Source organism: Carassius auratus, chromosome 6 (assembly GCF_003368295.1).
Source record: "Carassius auratus strain Wakin chromosome 6, ASM336829v1, whole genome shotgun sequence".
Classification (NCBI taxonomy): domain Eukaryota; kingdom Metazoa; phylum Chordata; class Actinopteri; order Cypriniformes; family Cyprinidae; genus Carassius; species Carassius auratus.
Genome location: NC_039248.1, coordinates 7,708,222 through 7,729,808, shown reverse-complemented (window position 1 = coordinate 7,729,808; position 21,587 = coordinate 7,708,222). Strand labels below are relative to the sequence as shown.

Here is a 21,587-nt window from a genome sequence, read left to right as displayed (position 1 = left end):
GAGTTGCGTTCTGGCTTTATTTAGTCACACGGACAGTGAGGACGTGCGGTCATGCTAAACATCGTAATATTGACAGGGATATAATAAAGCAATGAGAATATCCTTTTTGTGTCTCTTTTTGAAATTCAATATATATTTGAATGTTATTTTATCACTAATTGTACAAATATGCACCAGCAACAGAACAATTTCTGTCTCTTTTCAATTTCAGAAGAGACCACTTAGGAATTAATAGTAAAGTTAATTTGCAAAACATAATTGCTCAATATTATCATATCTACTTAAAATTCAAATAAAACAAGGAATAAATAAAAAAGACATACACAGTGATGCTGCTGCATCACTTAACAAGTTTTATTAGTCATCACAAGATACAAAATGTTTTTAATAATTTTTTTTTTTTTGATTTGCAAGAAGAATAGAACATTTAAACAGACCACAATAACCAGAAAGAGAGCAAAGTAGAGAAAGATTTCGACCAAGGAAAGGAAAAGCAGGAAATTCTATCTCTCTGGCTTCTCAGCATGTTCTCCAGAATCAACACATTGTTGCTGTCACATTAGCATTTGACTTGAGTTCTCATGGAATTAAGTGTAATGGATTTGTCACTGAAATGTGGATTAACTAGGATGAACAGTGGGGAGACATGTATAGGCTCAAATGGAATCTGCACTTTTTTGCCACATTATGTTCTGCTTGTGTGGGCAGTTGTCATAATTCTGTTTAATAGATTAAAACTTTAAAATGGAAATCAGTGAACATGCAAGAAGCAGAGGCATGTTTAGAATTCTGAGGGCACACATTCCATGCAAGCCTGCACTTGACCATGGCTTAAGTTGAACAGGAGACCCTACAACAGCAACGCTTATGCTCATGACTCTTTCTGTTTTTCCTCCAAAGTAAACAAGAGGATTGTGAAGCAAACTCCCATAACACTGATGAAGTGTACATAACGGGACTAAGTCATCACCACGGTGAAACAGAGGGCTGCGTAAAACGCACTTCCCTTTAGATAATTACATCTTTGTTACTAAGAGTGAAGGTGAGGAAGAAATCTGATCCCGAAGATCTTAAATATAGGTTCAAGTAGTATATTTTTGTGTCTATGAGCATTAATTTAAAGGAGATTTAATATTACATGCTGTAGGAAGGTAATATTGGGCAGAACTGGTTGGGATATGTGGTTTACACTGTTTTAAGTGCAGGAAAGCAGCAAAAATGAGTAGGGATGGCACTGAGTAAGTACCGTAACACTGAAAACAAGAATCATTTAATATAACACCTTATTTTTTTGTTTTAATCACAAACATAAGCCTTCATAATGCTTATAATGATTTCACAATATAAATTAAACTATGCCTGTCTTAAAAAAAAAAAAAAAACATCACCCAGATTACCCACTGGGTTAAAAGAAAATCTAATTTTAATGTTTTTTTTATCTGATATTTACCTATTTAAAAATTGAACTTAATATTAGTCAGAAATACAAGTGCTAAAAGTTTTTTAATTTCATTAATAATGAATAATTTCATCTTTTAAGTTCATTAATTAAAAGACATTTTAATTTGCTAATAGAAGAATCTTCTGTGGAAAAAAAAAAGGCTGCACAAATAGTTTCTCACAACTCTTGTAGTTAAGCACTTGGCACCATAAAAGTGGATCTTTATCTAGTGGAAAGCATGACTCTAACAAGAACCATAAAGATTAAAATATTGCACAATAAAATCTCTTACCCCTCTATACCACAATGCAACCCAACACACTTTAGCTGTAACTCGATTTAAGTGAAAGATTTAGTAAGAGAGTATTGATTACTCATGCACATCCCTAATACTCAGTGGCCACATAAGGCATGTATGCACACATGCATGAAGTTGCTATGTAATTTATGAGTGTGTATGTATGCGTTTGTGTGCCTGCTCAGTCATGGGCATTTGTTTCACTGTGGTAGAGCTTTGAGAATAGCATTAACCTCTTCAGCAACAGCGGTCAGTGCGAACTCAAACTGATCCTAAGGAAAGAAAAAGATAGATCAGCATTTCTATTTCACAATCCACTCCAACTCTTTTCATAACACTATCAGCACCAGTAAAAAAGATATACAGCAGTTACTGCAAGTGAGGGGAATAGGAGAGGCTGCTGATACTATGGTGTTTTATGGGTACAATAGTGCTTTGATTTTTGCTCTGCTTTTTTTCCCCCTTCATTACCTTGGTGCGCACCATTCCTGGCCTCTGGTCTCTAATGTGTTCCAGGGTTGCAGCAATATCGATCTCCTTTACTCCTGAGTTGAAAACAAAACAATAAACAACAATGTTCAGCATGCCCTACTTTCTTAAACACTATTTCTTCTCACAAGCTTTACAAGTTTCATCATGTGCTGACCTTTAGCCATGCGGTTCAGAACCATGTCAATCAGGATGTATGTTCCAGTCCGGCCTGTACCATCACTGCACAGAATAGTGATACAGTGAGAAATATGTTCTGAAAAAAAACATCTTATGTGCAATTTATGAACATACAGTACATTCAGAACCAATGCAGTACTCCATATAATACAAGAATATTGTTTTTATTTCAAAACACCTAATAAAATGCATTTTAATTCCATAAAAAAAATAAAAACTTGAATTCCTCAAATGCATCAATGTGTTATAAATACCTGCAGTGCACAATGATGGGGCAGGAGCGGCCACGGTAGCACTTATTGACTTTCCTAAGGGGAAAAAAAGAGAGATTTCCAGAAGGAAATACTAGTGCTTGCAAGGCAGCAATAGTTTTAAAGTCGGATTAGCTCAGGACTTAGGCTGTCTAGTTCTGAGTAAATGAAATGACGGTTAGCAGTTGTCATGACATGTCGATCTCTGTCAGCCAGCCAATTCGGCAGGTTGAATTTTATACATATTAAGTAACAGAGATTGTCTGGGACAAGTAGATTTTTTTGAAGGGGCAAGTGAAAGAGAATTTTACAACAAATGTGATTAATACATATAATTAGGGAATCACCAAAACTTCTGTGAGAATGATTCAGATTTTATTACATTTGGTGCAAACAGCAATTTATAGTGGTTAATGTACTGACAGTGACAAGGCTGTGCAGTTGTTGCTCTCAGCCTTTTTCTAGATGTTATCCATGTTTTATTTCTCAATGACATGCAAGAAAACAACCAAATAAAGATTATATTCATATTCATATATATATATATATATATATATATATATATATATATATATATATATATATTCATGAAGGTCTATAGAATCATCCAAACAAAAGAAATCGTCCATGAGACCTATAGTTTTTTGTGTATTTAGTCAAAAGTCCAAGCGGTATTGGTTGGCAAATGACTTGTAAGTACATATCATGGGGAAACTGGGTTTTACTGTGTTAATAAATCAAGGTTATTGGTCTTGTTTAGTGCTTTTTGCTTTCATAATATCCCACCTAAAACATAACTAAACCCTTTAACTGACATATCTACTGTACAGTAGACCTTAATTTAATAGGGAATAAATCTTTCCACAGCTCTACTGCCCCTCTTCTGTGTCTGCTTTTATCGTGAGGGGTGGGAATTTCCAGTTTTCATGTGACAGCAGCAGTTTACAAACTTCAGTCAGTCACACAAAAGTAAGACTGGAAAGATAAAGAGCAAACACATGCATGAAGTTGCTATGTAATTTATGAGTGTGTATGTATGCGTTTGTGTGCCTGCTCAGTCATGGGCATTCGTTTCACTGCGGTAGAGCTTTGAGAATAGCATTAACCTCTTCAGCATTAGTTCTCATTAACCTCTTCTTCATTCTACTTATTTTCATTTAACTAACACACCTCTAAGAATGAAAATATCAGCATGATCAATAATAAGTAAATAAATAAGCAATCATGGGTGTAGCCTACATATGATAATTATTTTAAAAAGCATATATTTTAAAAATAATATAATTGATTTCATGAATATCAAGGACTTCTGTCATGGTTAATCCATTTGACCTAATCAATATGTATCAATACAGATATTTTACATATTTACGTCACAAATTATAGCATGCAAACATGTTTATGAAAATGTATAAAACTATTTATACCTTGACTAAGTAAAGGAACGTTCAGCCAAAAATGGAAATTGTTTCATCTTCAAGTTGCAAACCTATGGGTTTCTTTCTTCTGTTGAGCAAAAATATGATATTTTGCTGAATGTTGGTAACCAAAAAGTTAAATGCGTAATTGTCTTTCAGATATAATTTTGTATTATACAGATGTAATATTTTCTTCATTCTATTTATTTTTATTTATTTACTTTCCTTTAACTTTTTAATACACAATACCCTGTTAGGGCTACTCAATGGCTGCACTTTATTCTGCTCTATGTTTTAAAACAAATGGGTTTGTTGTGTTATCATATTCAAGATATTATAAGATAGATGCAGCCTTTTCCAGGGTTTGCATCAAATGTTCTTTGACTTTTATGCATGATATATTTGTTTATGAATAAAGATTGATCTGATGAAAGCAGTTAGATGCCAAATGCTCTCCTCCTTTTAAAATTTGACATTAAATGGGTGAATACACATAGGACACTATTAACATGACTATATGCATGAAACCATTCAGAAAAATTTGGGCACAAATGGGTTAATGCAAATCTGCCATGTTAAACAACAAACATCATAGTGTTTTAATTACATTTCTAAATATGTAATTACATTAATGCCTATAGAAATCTGTATAAACTATAAAAAATATATATATATACTGTTTAAAGGTTTTGGCTTGGTACAAATATTTTATGTTTTTGAAGTTTATTTTATTATGCTCATTAAGGCTACATTTATGGTTTGATTTGAAACACACTAAAAAGTTACTCAGTTACACAGAAAACGGTTTTCTATTTAGTAGTGTCCTATATATGTTTATTTTTCCTTTTTTTAAATGTTTATTTTGGTATAATGATGATTGTGATTTGTATTGATGACATATATTTTTCATTTTAGAAGTTTAAAAAACAAAACATTGTGATCTTTATTTATCATGGCAGAAAAAAAAATGTTGCTCTGGGTATTATTTATTTTAGCATTTATATAATAGTATGATGATTGTAATTAAGTTTAAATAGTGCCTGAAGTGGAACAAACTGAGTAGTTTAAGACTAAAATAACTGCAGATATTTGTGAAAAACTAAATGAATAAAGATGAGAGAAATTTCAATACAGTGGTTGCCTTGCAAACACTGTAAAAATCGAGGTTTATGTAGAGTAGAGACCCACAGAGCTCACAGGAAACATCAGGACCACTTTACAGCAGAGAGTCAGAAAGATCAAACAGAGCAGAATTATACCACAGTCAAGAGTGGTAAGAAACAAGCAACATTAACACTGAAATTTAGGAACATGAGTAAAAAAGGAGAGAGACATAGAGAAGGAAATGAAAAGAGACTAAGATGAAGAGGTAGACAGAGAATCACACAAAGAGAAAGTGGGAGGAGGGAGTTAGGCGATGGAGCGTTTCATCAGCGTTGCTGCAGCCACACCTGTCTGTGCTCATTTTTGTGACTATGCAACTGGAACCAGACTACTAGCTGCAAACCACAAAAATGACACAGACAGCTGTGCAATACTCGCTACTGCGCTCCATCGCTCTCAGAAAGAGACAGAAAGTGGGTAAGAGGTTCAAAGAGACTGTGGTAAAGAGACTGAAGAGAATGGAGGAAATAGAGTGAACAGTGATGGAATGACATCATGTAATGGCAGCTAGAAGAGAAGAGAGAGCAAATGGAACTGGAAATTACACACATAGAACTATCACAATTATGGAATCTTGCAACTAATTATTCAGTCCCTTTTTTGTGCATGACACTTATAATATAAACTTACTACACACACAGCTTAAGAACTCCTATGTTCACCCTGAATAAAAAAAAAATGATAATTTATAAATTACTGTATAACAGTAATAGTAGACTTAAAGTATTATTTTATAATACTACTACTACTTAGCGGTGTCCCCGACTAAGGATTTTCATAGTCGAATCGGAATTTTTTAATCTTGCCGATATTCTTATGTTTGGGGGTGGGGCAAAATATATTTTGTCAAGTCAGACATTCGACTAACATAATTACTGATGTTAACACGCAGGAAAAATGTGTAATGAACACCTTGCAGATATAAACGGGGTAAATAATGTTTTATGTTTTGATGAACAGATAGCTAACACTTAACGTCGACGAAACTATTATTTTTTTTATTTTTTTTTACAATAGCGTAATAATATACAATAGCTCTCGTTAGTCTAAAACATTAGCAGTTAAATGTTCTGCATTTCTGTTTTGAGCTGCCCACGCTGAAGATGACCAGTAGAGTGACGCATTTGATAGCAAGTTTTTAATCAATGGGATTCAACTAATAATTTCATATAGCATACGTTTTGTTATTTATACAATATAACGTTAATTTTAAGACTAATAGGCTATTTACAAAAAGGGCCCGAATGCACATGAACATATCTGCGGGGCTCTGAATGCGAACTCCTTTTGTGGAAGCATTCTTCACGAAATAGTGTGCAGAAACACGGCAGCTAAACTCTAAAAATTCATAGCGTTTTAGTATTATGTTTTTCTCATTATAATAGTATGTATATAACAGTCCCAGTCATAGTTATTAATATTCTGCATTGTAGTTTGACCTGCTCTCGCTGTGCACTAAAGAGATATCACCTTAGTACTACAATGAAGGGCTTGACTCAAAACCAAAAGCATCTTATATCAGGTAAATAATAAATCCACGATATATATACACTGGCTGAAATGTTTTGAAATTCACTAGTACCCTACCTGTTCGTTTCCCTGCCACCAAGATGCTCCTCTGTCGGTCACGGATTATGGAAAGTAAAACATAAATCTATAGGGGTGTTTGGGTTTATTCAGGCACTTTAAAATATTAATTCGAAGCTTCTTTCGTTTCAGATTCTTACATCTTTATCATAATAGGCTGTATATTAACTTATTGGGATAAAATGGTAGTTCTATGTGAAATCAGACATTTGAGCTCCCCCATATAGTCAAAATGGCATAATTAATAACACTCCACAAATATTTGACTGTTAGATTGGTAGTCGAATCAGGCTCCTCGAATCAAAGCATCGATTCATCGATTATTCAGGGTCACCCCTACTACTACTATTACTACTATTGTTCAGGAGGAAATTACATGAATAACAATATTTTAAATATGTATAATTTTAACTTAATATTTAATTACTAATAATAAATAGTAAATGAACAAAATACAAATATATCTCAAATTTAAATCATTAAAATGATAAAATTTCTGATTTTATTATATACTTTTATTACTATTAGTTTGCAATCATTTTTTCCTGTACACTTTTTTTTGCACGGCAGTTGTGGTCATTTCAAATAATTACCATTAAAGCAAACCATCATGGCCAGATGATTGTTGGGCCTAGATGTGTAAATAGTAATATATACTTAAATACAATAAATATATAAAAAGAAATACACACATACTATATAGTGTTCCTGTAGCTCAAGTGGTGGAGCATTGTATGTCAAGTGCAAGGTTGGGGGTTTGATTCCCCGGGAACGCATGATAGGTAAAAATGTATAGCCTGAATACACTGTAAGTCGCTTTGGATAAAAGCGTCTGCTAAATGCATACATTTATTTATTTATTTTATTTATTACATACTATGTGCAAGCATGCGCTGTACCTGCGGAAGTCCAGTAGAGACCGTGTGGAGGTGGGTATTCCCTTTGCAGGCCAGCTCAAGAAGTGGAACTGAGTGAGAGTACGAGTTTCCTGGGTTTGGACGTTCTTCAGGTAGAAACTCCGCACCAGAAAGTCATTACACCAGATATGCTCAGACACCAGGTTCACCTGAGTGAAATAATTAAAGGGACCATAATATCTGATGTAGTTTACACTACATAAAGCAAACATCTCAAGTACATACAAACCTCATAAATGTGGTAGAGAGAAGAGCCCTCATCGGGCCAATAGCGATCACACTGCTTTTCTCCATCCTCAACCAGAGCCGTCATCATCACTATGACTGTACACCCGCTCTCCCAAACCATCTGTGCAATACACATGGCTTACAAAACATGCCATTTGCGCAGTATTTACATAAATGCACAGAAAAGAAGCACTAATACATAGAACTGTGTAATTGTTTTTTAAGAACACTACCATTCAAATATGTGGCATCAAGATGTTTTTAAAATTCACCAAAGCTTCAGAACCAAGGCTCCACTTTTATACTTTATCATATTTTTAAAAAACAATTTTTTACATCTGTGTTGGTAAAACTGAAATTTCTGCAGGCATTACTCCTTCAGTGTAGTCTTCAGTGTCACGTGATCTTTTAGAAATCATCCAATAAAATATTCTTAATATTAATCATGAAAACCGTTGTTTAGCTTAATTTTTAATGATGGAAACCGTGACACATTTTTTTCAGAATTATTTGTGGACGTTTATAAATCAGTTTATTGCATCCTTTTTGAATAAAAGTGTTAATATCATTGGGGGAAAAAAAAGAATTTCATTGATCCCCAAACTTTGAAATGGTAGTTTATTTTCAAGCAACTTGAATATCTTTTAATATCAGTGACTACATTAAATCCACACATGTGACTGACCTGCCAGAAATCAGAGATAGTGTGTGAGAGAGGACCTTGGGTGGCAATATACGCAGGCATCCGGGGGTCGTGCTCGATCTTAAGGGTCAACAGGAGACAAAAGGTCAGGGGTCAGTGCTTTAGCCCTCTTAACCCTGGATCTGCCCATCACCACGACAACAAGCCATTCATGTGATCCGAGGTGCATGAAGGCTTAATTGATGATCGCTTGCTCTAAACTACAACAGAGCAGCAGGGGATTCCAGACCTACACATTCTGAATGAGATCAATACAATGTAACCATGGCAACACTGAGAGGGGGATTCCGAAACCAGTGGCAGCCTTGCACCTCTATGAAGAATAAATGGATTATCGCCTTGGTAACAGAAAGAGATGCAAGGAAAAGAGGGCTTTCTAGCCTTAGCTTTCTATCTTAGATCTCAGCTATAGAGAGCAGGAAAGAGACCATAATAAAGGCTCTTCAAACTGTCATGTTTCCATTTCTAAAGAAATAAGTCACATGATGAGGTCCAGGGCAAAGAGGACCATCAAGTGCACATACTTACAATGGTGCTGGCATTGATGTAATCTGTCCTGGAGGGGTTAATCTCAGCCTTCAGCTTCACTCTTGAATGGTCATCTGCAAAAACAACTGACATTTACAAACCTAATCTATTAAAAAGAGGAAAAGTCAATCAGGTTGTGTGACGAAACACAGGTTGCGCTCCAAATGCGTACTTATGCACTAGTCTATGCCATTTTTAGTATAAAAAATAGTGTGAGTAATGTGTTCAAATTGAAGATTTCCTAAAAGACAAAGTGGACACCTACCCTTCAGACACAGAGTTTCAAGACAAGCAGGGGGGTAGGGGAGCATTGGGGTCTTACTCACAGGGCACAGCATCGGCACAGCGGTTCTTCTTGACGTTACTTTCACTCTGGGCAGCTGAGATGGTGCTGAGTTCTGCCTGATAGGAGCACAGAGCCTCCCACTCTTTGAGCAAACGGTCTTTATTTTTCAGATGATCCTCCATATATGCCTAAAAAACATGAAAGAGATCATAATAGAGACCCCTTACTTCTCAGCTGCTCATTCATGTGATTCTTAAAAAACACATGAAAAATGGGAGAATACTAATAAACCAACTATATTAAAACAGAAACAAAGCATTCTTTATAAAACCATGGCATAAATATGAATTTATATAAGCAGCTGCAGGGCAATTTATATTCAAAGCATTAAACAAAGTGAAAAAAGTCACACACAAAAAAAATCACTCTAAGAATTATAACTACAAACAGTTACACTTAATTTGTACAGTGTACACATTTTTCCAGTGCAATTTAACAACAAATACTAATTAAATTACTTAACTGCATGTACGTTCTAATTACTAGGGTTTGGTTTAGTTTTTTATTACATCCAATTATACTGTTATTACTATGTTATGTACATGTAACAAGTGTTACACCTTAAAATAAAGTATTATACTGCAAAGTTTTAATAATCATTCTAATTCAATGGTAGTATATGCAAGTCCACACCAAAAATATATAGATAACAGCAGAGGAACATTATCATTGGAATCACTTTCAGAATCATTTTTTTTTCAGCTGATAAATGATAAACACTAATAGACAATGAGAATCCAATTCAACCTTAAACAGCACAAGCATTTAAAGTGCCAAATGAATAACCGGCAGCATGCCTATAACAGACATTATCTGACAATAACAGAACGTAATAGTCCATTGCTTTGGATGCTAATATAGTTATCTTTACAGTTATCATTCTTGGTGTAAAATGGGCTTTTAAGGTTATGCATTGAAAGCTAATTTGTATTTTTTTTTGCATCTGTAAATAGGGGGTTGCATGTCTACCAGTATCATATGCCCCGTAGAGATATCCATATTAGACTGCGCTGGCTCCTCACACCAGGAGGGGGTGCTGCTGTGCGAACTAGGGCTTGGCTGAGGTGCATCACTGAACTGTGAGGACACACTGCTGACTCGTGACGTATCCGTTCCTCCCCCACCTCCTCCTCCTCCTGGACCGGCACCAGTTGCAGCTCCGACCCCGCAGTCCTGCCTTCCGAGAGAGGACTTAGCAGCCATGTGCTGTCGACAAAGATCCTGAGAAATTAAGAAAAGACTACTGACAAACTGCAGCACATTCTGCATATGCAATTCAAAGTAACTAATTATTGCAGCTAATCAATTTGCTCTGGTTTGCTTATGGTCAAATCAAATAAATCTGATCACATTAGTATCTGACAGTCACATGCCATCACGAGGAAAGCTGCTAAAATCAGCTGGGATTCAAATAGATGGTTGCAGAGAATGTTTGTACTGCAGATATGTGATGCAGTGCGTATGCCAAACCGTTCCAAACCTGGTACTCATAATGCGTCACATTTCCTGCTTCAGGTCCAAGTCCCAGTTTCCCTGAGGCCAACTGGCGGGCATGGGTGCGCAGGCAGGCAATGGTCAGGGCCCCCACCAGGAGTCCACCCACACAAGCCACACCCACAAACATGAGGAACACCCACTGGGTGTTGTCACGTACACGTGTTGCCACTGGCAACGCATGACCATCGCTCTTCTGGAAAAATGGAGAAATGAAAACTAACATATGAATCATAAATCATTATAACATTCTATAGCCCCAATTAATGTTGTTACCATCAAAATAGCAGATACAAACAAGAGATGTAACCCTTTTAATAAGCCGGTGTTTGGTAGGCGTTCTGGCGCCTTATGACTGCCATCGCATCATCCAGGTGAACTGATGGTGAATCACACTAATAGTGGATGAGGAACCTCCCCCCCCACAATGTATGTATATATATATATATATATATATATATATATATATATATATATATATGTGTGTGTGTGTGTGTGTGTGTGTGTGTGTGTATGTAATTCAATATGATTAATTAAAAATTAACTCTCCCAGAGGAACCACAAAGGACTGTGCATCTGTAACATTTTGAAATGGAAAAGTGAAGAGAGTCCATGAGTGAAAGACGAATATTAAACCGGTACATTCAAAACAGGACTACCCATCCCACCCTGCTTTCTGGAAGTATGATCTCTGTGGGGTCACCGGTTGCTATGGCAACATCACAACGTTTGATGTAAGCATCATGGCCATTAAAATGTCCATAGACAGAAAGCAAAGAAATGATGAGAGAAAACAGAGGAAAAGACTACATAAGTCTTTTATTACAAGGTATTTCAACACATATGAATCCCATAATATTCTCTAGCCTTCTGCTGGAATGATGCTGACCACCACACAGGAGACGGGGGCATTACATCACTCCTGTGCACACCGCACTGACCTTGTCGCCACAGCAACCATCTTTACCTGACATCACTGTCTGTGCGGAGATTCTGAGTGCAAATCATTCTGATTGGTCATTTTTAATGCGCGTTCTTTATTTCAACAAATCACTGAGTAGTTCAAGGAAAACAGTTTAACCACTGCCGCAGGTTCCTAGATTCAAATAAAACCAAACTGGACCGTCTCTAATGTGGCCAGTAAACTAATTTATTACAATTCTGGCTCATAAGCCTGAAACCACTGACTTCGAAGGGGGAGTAAAATGAATGAATGCAGGGAAAAACAAGGAGTTAGACAGTATGTGGTAAAAACCGTCACATTTTCATATATTTTTTCCCGCCACATGTTAGTCTGTAAGAGATTTCTAACGATAAGCAAAAAACGTTGTCAAATAAATCAACCAAACTGAAATGACAGTTATTCGCCTATTACCGGGATAAAAGCAGATGTATATGCTGTTTTAATATAATGTAAGATAACATTAACACAACATAAAATGTATTTAAGTTCAAGAGAAAGTTTAACTCACCAAAAAAAATCAATAAACTAATGGAGAATGGAAAGCGCTCGCGCCCGGTGGTCCGCTGAAGATGAGCAGAAACCTCTAGGTGCAATAACCGTAATTAGAGCTCGTTTTTTTCCCGCCGGTTTGACATGTGAATTTCGTTCAGTTTTGTTAGGAACTGTAATGGCTGGTAAATTTTTGTTCGCAGGAAACGAACAACGGTGACGGAGCTCAGTCCTGGCACGGACATCTTGCTGTTTCGCGGAAATGTTGCGTTCTGAGGGGAGAAGCATTTGGGATGCCAATCGGCCGCGCGCTTTGGAGTCGTGAACGCCCCTGACAGTTTGACACGTATGATGTCGTTGTCATAGCAACACAGCAAATGAGACGGGGGTGGGTGTCAGGGGTCTTGTGAGATATTCCTCCTCAAGCATAGAAGAGAGAGAGAACTTCGTGGGAAAGGACTAAACAACGGGTACACAAGTTAAGACTGTATGTTTCTGCACATCCTTACCTCCCCAACACCTGCCTGAAGCACCTTTAGACCAGTCTCAGATTCTAGAAGGACCTTTTGAGCCACTGCATGTAAAACAATAAATGTGAAGACAGTCACAGACAGCTTATTCTAATGTTATCTCAGCATAATTGTTTTTGTAAGCTGATACACATAAATGAGACATTTACATGAACACTTTTCCAGTCTGCTTAATAAAGAAATAAACCACACAAGTTATGCATTACTGTGATTTTATCATGTGATAAATATCACTGTAGTGCACATGCAGCTTCGAGTAGAATTTGCTGTAAGCTGCAATAACTGCAATATGATAATATACCAATGTTAAGTTACAGACCAAAAATGCTGATGACTCATGCTGCACTCACTTATTTTGTCAAATCAAATGCTCCTTAGAATAAGAATGCTCCTTCCCTAATAATACTTACATCTGACTAGTGCCAACTCAGTGGTAATATAAAATAAAAGCCTTTTGCTATTTAAAAACCCTGAATGTCCTGTTTATGTCAAGACAACAATACAAAGCCTATCAGGTATTTAAGTTTTACATTAATTTGTATGTCTTTTGAGCCATCTCGAAAACAATTGTGTGACAGATGTCACTCTTAATAGACATTAAACATTGTCTTCATTACTTACCAGCTTTTTCGGACACCTCACTTGCTGTTAAATTCTGGCTGTTTGGGAGCACCCGGAAAGTGACAGCTGGACCAACCACACTGTGGAGCAGAATATTTGATCACATGCAAGTTTGGCATATGATTATGTGCAGGGTTTGAAGTTAACCTTTTTTACTCATCAGCCAGTTTGGCTTCAAATTATTAGAAATAATCCAGATTATCAAATTTAAATATATTTATTAATAAGTCTGACTCTGAATCATTGAATGGTTTTCCGTTTAATGACCTTTAATCATTGTTTGCAGATACCATAAAAATTAAATGAAATACAAACAAATTCTCTGTGAATCAATTTTCACAAATTGTAAATGCATGCCATGGTGTGTTGCTTCTCATCCACTGGGAAATCGTCTTTAAGCTTTGTCTTGGAGGCTCATGTTAAAGGAAGGGCTCTGATAGTGATTGCATGCAAATTTATGGACCACAATTTGTCAAATTGGCTAGTGAGTTTACCCACCTCGGTTGATTTTCATCTGCATTTGGTGGGTTGGTGGGTGTTAATTTCAGACCCTGATTATGTGTTAGATATTGGGATCCGAGCAATAAAGAGAGGAAAAGTAGTGGAGCAAATCCACTTTTGAGGTCGGTTCATTCCACTACCTTTTCTCTCTCATTCTTTCCCTCTTAGCCATCCCCCTCTGTCTTCCAAGGACAATGGATCAAGGTTCCAGCTCACCACAGTTTGATTTAGTAAAAAGAGTTTTTACTAAATTAGCATGTGCTTCCTAACCACATCAACAAACAGCAATCAAGACTGTTTGCATTGATTAATTAATTATGTCAAATAAATAATACATTGGTTAAGCTAAGTAAGGTTAAACAGTTTGACTCCGTCCTTCCATTTCTTAAGAATCTTTGTTCGTAAATGCCTTTGCAAGCTTTGTGAATTAAAAAATCTTAGGGGTTAGTATACTTTCAAGATCTAATCAAGGCCCACTATTAAAGCAAAATATGGGACTATACTCAGCTGTTTCCACCTCCCTGCTCTAAACCTAGGCCTACCTGATATTGATGAAAGAGCCAGTGGTGAGATGGATCCTCTCAGCAAGGGTCTTCAGTAGATGAACCCCATTGGACAGAGTGAGAAGGCTGTAGAGACACATACACATTCATACACCCACATACACACTTTCACAAGCACAAACTAACACAGAATTCACGAAAACAACACACAAACAGACTCTCCACTGAATAGCCAGTTTGATGTGTGCCCCCAGGTCTTACTTTCAGACAAAAGGAACAGCCACATAAACTAAAACTGAGTCCAACAGTCTGTTAGTTGTACCTCTGATTTGTGACAATGTATCCAAATTCCTCCTTTAACTTGGTTTCATTCTTTCCTGGCTTCACACTCAAGGCTCCCTTTCCAAGTTGTCCATCCTCTTGTTTGAGAGATGAAGGCCCTAGTGCACTAGCACCTATTGGGGTGGAGTTATCCTGGGAAGCCCCTTGGGAACCCTTGGGAGAGGTTTCGGACCCGTGGTTGAGTAAAGAATTGGAGGAATTTGAAGCCGGGGCAGAAGCCTTCTCCACCACATGGGTCATCTCCCCCTCCGTAATCTTCATCTAATGGAGCACATAACACATGCCATGTCAAGTTAACTGCCTATAGATAATAATTTGTTCCATTTTTGATGTACACTGAAAACAAATAGGTGTAGGAAAAAAAAATAATTTAGAAATTGCAGGTAAAAAAAATACAGCTTCAAAGCAATGGCAAATAACACATTGAATGAAACATGAAATTTAAAGTAGAAAAAATGTAATTAAAGTTTCTTGTAAAATGTACTTCATTAGTATTTGTTTTATTAGCAATTTCTAGTCTTTTCTCTCTTTTTCTCTTTAAAATGCTTTTGAGTGGGCCATAAAGCAGTGTATGTTTATTTTCTAACCAACCATGATTATTAATGTAACAGGGCCGAAAAGTTATCACGTTGCAGCAGTACTGAAGCACCAAAGATACTGTGTTCAGAGATAAACTAATGTTGGCTTAGAGGCCTAAAAGATAAAAGACCTACAAAACAAATCACACATAATCATGGCTCATGTTTCCCACATATAATATATTTATGTTCATAATATTTTGAGTTAAGAATTGCTGCCCCCTGCAGGTAATATATAGGATTACTATTGAGATCAACAAACTTTGTAATATTATTAAAGGCTGGAATGCTCTATAATTTTTTTTTTTTTACATATTTACAGTTTGGACAAAGTCAAAGCCGGTCTGCAGAGCTGACAGATTTGACAGTAAATTGAAAAGTGTTTGATGGACACCTCCAGTATTTATCTTCAGACTATGATTACATTGAGTCCATGTTTGATATTTTAAGCCGGATATTTTATTTTTTCTTCTTTCATTTTTCATGTGTCTTCCAGCTGCAGTTTTTTTTTCAGGAATGTACTCAAAGTCTGGTATTACATGATCCTCTGCTATTTTAAGGTGGGATGCTCAGTTTTTCCTCTGTAGCAATTTACAAGTCAGCATGTGTATGATGATTAGTGTTTTCAAAATCATATCCAAATTTTAGCCAGGTAGTGTAGTGCAGCCTTAAATCACTTAAAAACAGCAGAAACATTTTGATGCTCACCACTTTTGGAGACACAGAGGAATCCTTTGTTTCAGCTGCATGAAGGAAATCAAGCATTTATGACTTTACATATTTTTTTGGAGTTCCAACTATATGGTGTGTATATCTTTAAGATGTATACTGATATTTCATAGAAAGTGAAATCTAAGGGTGCTCACGTGTTCTCTGATTGTTTGTTGGTTCATTTTGAAGGAGCTGAAGGACAGTAAATAGACGCTCAATCTCTTCAGGTTTCAGATGGTTTAGATCAAATCCATGTTGCAGGAGCAGCTCATTTAGGCTCTGTTGAGTGGTTCCTGGGGTCAGAGTTTAGAAGTCATTTGCCAAAATAGGTAAATACTTTGTAGAAACACATTTCAAAATGATAAACATTAACACTATATCACCACTGTGCCTAGACAACACACCATACTTCTGAGGACCTTTCTTTTGCTCCTGTTGGCTATTGATCTTTTCATCCTGGGAAAATAAGTCTTTGTTATAGTCCTTGTAGTCAAGCGGAAAGTCCAGATCCTGGAAAAAAGATGATGTGGAGTGAGGTGCTGCCACACCATGGCGTGATGTGGGCTGTGCAGGCGAAGAAAGGAGGAGAGTCATCAGATCCTGCAGAAGCTGATCATCTTTATCTAGAGATGGAGGAAGTGGTGAATTTCCCCTAATATGAGTGGAGGCTGGTGGGTACCTGCCTCCCTCTACCAGGTTCAAAGAACGCTCCTCTTCATCTTGGTAACCATACTGTAAAGCAGAAAGACATGATGATGGAATTAAAGAGAAGCAGTTGTATACCAATGTTCCAAGCTACAATCAGTGCAGTTTAACAAAGGGCTTTGTGTTTGGGCTCTCACTCGCTGGTAACTATAAGGATCCAGGCTCTGCATATGGAGAGATGACTGAGGTGGATCAACAATCATGTAGTCCATATAGGGCTGCACCATTTTGGGCTTGAGCTGGTTTGTTTGGCCACTCTGAGATCTTTAATAATGGAGAGATTCAGAAAAAAATCAATGCAGTTAAATAAAAAAAAAATGGAAAGAGAGTAATGTGATTGCATGACAAAAGTAAGAATTACTCTGTGGGTGGGTCATTCTTTATCCCAGAAGAAATTGGGATCTTCTGAACTTTGCTAAGCTCTTTCTTAATCATTGATTGGGTGACATCATCCTGCCAAGTTAATCCTGCAAAATAATTCACATTGTTTATGTTTGTAAATGACAAAATAAGAATTTCAATGATAAAGAAAAGGAAAAATCTAGTTAAAAACGTCACATAAGTTCTTATTTACTCTTTGTATTTGTTTTGGATTCTAACAACGCAATTTGTGGTAACCATTAAGTAATAACATTGCATATCAATAAAAGTAATATCATGAGTTATTAATATGTATTTAAGCTTTTCACAAGGTAAGGATTCACGATTGCCCACAGTGGTACTCTATATGATGTATCATCCTAAGGTTTTCTTTTTAAGACTCAAAAAGGCTTTTATGCCCTTTTAACTTTATGCCATAAAAAAGAAGAATTTAAAAACATTCTTCATAGAAGTAGTGTTTTAAGTCCTTTATATGAATTACATTTTAATGTATTTCTTATTAAATTACAAAAATGGGCATCATGTCATTGACTCATGGTACATTAACGCATATATTTAAGTATTAATTTGACCTTGGTTACTGTGGCAACATGGGGGCGATTTTCTGTCACATGCAGGTGGATGAATCGTCGCTTGGTCCATTGTGTTTACATTGTGTTGTTGCTATGGCAATGACATTTTTTTCAAGCAGAAATGTGCTTAGAAATTCAGTCTGCACTGAAGCATCTTCAAATTTCCATGTGAAACTCACCTTCCTTCATAAGTGTCTGCAGTAATGACTGCAGTCTGTCCAGTAGAACTGTTGTCACCCTGTAGTGAAACCTTTCCTTCTTTTGTGTAAGACACTGACCAAAAAGCTCATCTGTAACACACATTAAGAAACCTTAGACTATATCTTTTGTAGGAATACAGACAGTGGACATTGCCTGCTGAGATCAGCTTTTGATTTAATGTATTTGTACTAGTCACATACACGTTTGTTATCAACGTTTATCTGAGGGTCTCTTCCTTTCTATATTTCACTTCCTCACCCCTGCTCTTTCTGCTTTTATTTGACATAAACAGAGACTACGAAGAAGGTGAGGTTGTGATGTCACAGTTGCCATGGAAACGGTTGAAGAACACTGATTAGGTAAGGCCAGGTGCTGCTGAAAGTGAGTGTTTACTGTGTAGTCAATGATTTTTTTTACACACTCTACTGCACATATAAGCTTTTATCAAACAGCTACAAATAGTCAAAGATCAAACATATATATATATATATATATAACAAGCATTACAATATTAGTTTTTTTTACAACAAAGTCAGCAGATTTATCAGCTTTACAGTGAAGACTAAGGTAATTATATACACACAAAAATACCAAAAGGACGGCAAGACTAATGCATGAAAGCTAAATAAAATAAAAGCTTGTAGGATAGTGCTGATAACATTAAGTTGTGCCATAATTACACAACTGTGCCAGGGATATATGGCAAGTCTTATCATTATTTTGCTTCTTTTTTTTCAGTAATGAGCTACACATTGTACAAGGGTCAAAAACTGAATCTGAAAAATATGGCTGCACTCACCATCCCAGCAAACCTGACCACTGAAGCACAGGCCTCCATCAAACAGACAGCCTTGACAGAGAGAAACAGAAAGCGAAGATAGAATATGAGAGGGTAATTGTTTTTCTGACATTTGACAAAACAGACAAGCAAAGACCCTCTTTTCTCATATGTGTGCAGGTTGTTTCAAGATTTCAAGACAAACATGCCATAATATGAGTTCCAGTTCCAGAGAGAGCTAAATACAGATCACAAGCACAGATCTAACTACTTCTGGACCATATGTGTGTGCAATTGATAAGCAGATACTGTCAGTCAATTTAACACAATAGCAACATACAAGTAATGATTTGGAATAATATCCGAACACCATAATGGACATTAGTAAAGATTTGCCAGAATTCTGTGAGACAAAACAAGCAAGGGCGGCTCCAACTGCCATCTGCTTCTCCATACAAATGCTCAGTAATAGGATTTACACAAAAGAATTCTAAATAACTGAAAAAAAGCAATATCAAGATCTGTAGGATAAGCCAACTGCTCAAGTTTGTTTGAAAGCATAACAAAATGTGCACTCTGCCAATCTTTCATTTCCTCCAGTACCCTTGTGCTCTCTCAAACACACACACACACACACACACACACACACATACACACACACACACACACACACACACACACACACACTTGAGAGTTGGGCAGACACACTAGTCATACATAATTGAATCATTGAGATGAAAGTTGTTTACATGAGTGGGAGTTCCTGCTCAAGTCTTCTATACGCCTCCTCTGTCAAAATATATGTAAAGTCTTACTGAGACTGTATACAATGCAGAAAAGAAGAGAAAAGCTAATTGTGCACTGTTTCTTAATCTATAACCAATAATTTAACATTTTCTATTTCTTCTGCCACCTTTGACACATGGAGATCAATTTAAGCTGTTCGCCTTCCTACACAACAGCTCTCTCATAGCTTTATGATTTATTCCCAGAGAGTTCTGTATGCTTCTGAGAGACGTGCGCCCTGACAGTGACGGCTGTAACAAGAATGACGTGGGATGGCTCGTCAGTGGTGAGTCAGCCTGCAGAAGAGGAGCCAATATAAATGCAATGCACAAGCGACATACCATCTCTGTATGACACATGTAATCCGACCCCCCTCGCAAACATGATACAACCCATCGACTTCAAATCAATTGAGTACAAATGTTCTCAAATCGACCCATCGTGCGCTATTACAGATTAACTACTTCCGCTGTCCATGGTGCTGAATTTTCAAACCACAACAAACAGAACAAGACCTCGCAGCAATGGACTATAACCGCGAAAGAAAATTGTAAAATGTTTCTGAAGACAGAATTGCTGACTTGTTGAAATTATAGTAATGACACTAAATAATCACATAGTACCACATTAAAAACACTGATAACTCTTCCCATCACAGCTAAGGCGGCTCGCGTCGGTGGAGTTATACATTTCTACTAGACTAGCAGTGTAGGCTGCGTTATTGCGGGGTCTCTGAATCATGCCGTTATCTGATGTCGCCAGATTGTCAAACCCTTCCATCCCTTTTTCCTGAGAATACGAATATTATATAATACAGTAAGTTAAAAGAATAATGCAAATAAGTAAATTAACATTTTGCACAACACCCCAAACTTAGTTTAATAATAGTGCATTTACATTTTGAACAAAACAATTCAGGTAACATTTAAGCTAAAACATTTAGCCAAAATAAGATCAATTGAAATACAGATTATTGTTTTTCCATAATCTTAAAGACAACATTTGAAAACGAGGCACATTTTCCACAATGAAACATTATCTTTAAGCGTTGCCATTCATTCCACCCGAGACAAGATTTATCTCATCGACGTCAACATTTACAGCAAGCACACGATTTTCTATGACACATTTCTATAAAATTAATGCAAACAAATTTACAGATAACGTTATCATGCATGTAAATACTTCTTGTGCAAGAGTTCCAAACCAAAAAATAACGCGTTTTTACCAGTTCCTTAGGCATCTTTAGATGATGAATCTCACATAAGCTTTTAAGCAAAAAAAAAAAAAAAAAAAAGATAAACAAAAAAGGAATCTAGTCTATAGCCTATTGCATATGCATTTAATATAAGTTGTGTGTGTGTGTGGGGGGGGGGGTGCATTGTAAAATCTGATATTTAATAATTATCGTTTTCCAAAGTTAAATCATGCATCATTCAATCAGCGGAAGGTAACCTGTGGCTCGTGTTCTTGACATACCGTATCTATCACCGGTGCCAAGCTGACAACACGCAGTCCCCAAACAGACAAGCATCCACAGAAGAGACGCTTTCATCTTCCCTCGGCTTTTCTTTCCACTATTCTCGTTTACATCGACATATTTAGATGACACAACGAGCAGTGTGATGTTGCGCGTGCCAAACTCAACAAACACGAGACTTGGGTAAGAGTGCGATAAAGATGAGTGTTTGCAAGGAGCACCAGTGCGCTCCCGAAGGGAGGGGGTGAGAGGACTGGACAGACAGAAAACCCGGAAAGTGGGCACGACGATCAGTACAGTAATGCAGTTATTTTGAGTAATACACAAATTACGTCATAGTGGCCATTATTGGTCTGGGGACTGGAATTCATGCTTACAAATTCAAGACACGTGACATGCTC

General features: G+C 36.7%; 1 protein-coding gene across 3 annotated transcripts; it reads right to left on the bottom strand.

Annotated features, from left to right (window-relative positions):
• Positions 1-1,555: 1,555 nt before the first annotated feature.
• Positions 1,556-21,502, bottom strand: ptprnb (protein tyrosine phosphatase receptor type Nb). 3 transcript variants are annotated; one of them, XM_026259384.1, is made up of 23 exons: positions 21,186-21,502; positions 18,942-18,992; positions 18,121-18,231; positions 17,350-17,455; positions 17,126-17,252; positions 16,688-17,015; positions 16,439-16,576; positions 16,281-16,315; positions 14,975-15,255; positions 14,692-14,778; positions 13,649-13,728; positions 13,007-13,071; positions 11,031-11,240; positions 10,520-10,771; positions 9,531-9,678; positions 9,205-9,278; positions 8,659-8,736; positions 7,975-8,094; positions 7,728-7,894; positions 2,663-2,716; positions 2,386-2,450; positions 2,211-2,284; positions 1,556-2,011 (listed from the first exon to the last, which is right to left on the bottom strand). In XM_026259384.1, the coding sequence occupies exons 1-23, from the start codon at positions 21,259-21,261 to the stop codon at positions 1,940-1,942; spliced, it is 2,799 nt and encodes a 932-aa protein (XP_026115169.1). In that variant the 5' UTR covers positions 21,262-21,502; the 3' UTR covers positions 1,556-1,939. The 3 variants fall into 3 exon arrangements, with proteins under 3 accessions (XP_026115169.1, XP_026115177.1, XP_026115186.1); XM_026259392.1 differs by having other exon boundaries at positions 16,703-17,015; XM_026259401.1 differs by lacking the exon at positions 14,692-14,778.
• Positions 21,503-21,587: the final 85 nt, after the last annotated feature.

Excerpts from the sequence above, each read along its gene's own strand:
- ptprnb (XM_026259384.1), bottom strand. The coding sequence starts at position 21,261 with ATGAAAGCGTCTCTTCTGTGGATGCTTGTCTGTTTGGGGACTGCGTGT. Across the intron at positions 9,279-9,530 it reads CTGTGCCGATGCTGTGCCCT|ATGACCATTCAAGAGTGAAG; the intron begins GTGAGTAAGACC and ends TTGTTTTTGCAG. Across the intron at positions 2,012-2,210 it reads CAGGAATGGTGCGCACCAAG|GATCAGTTTGAGTTCGCACT; the intron begins GTAATGAAGGGG and ends TTCTTTCCTTAG.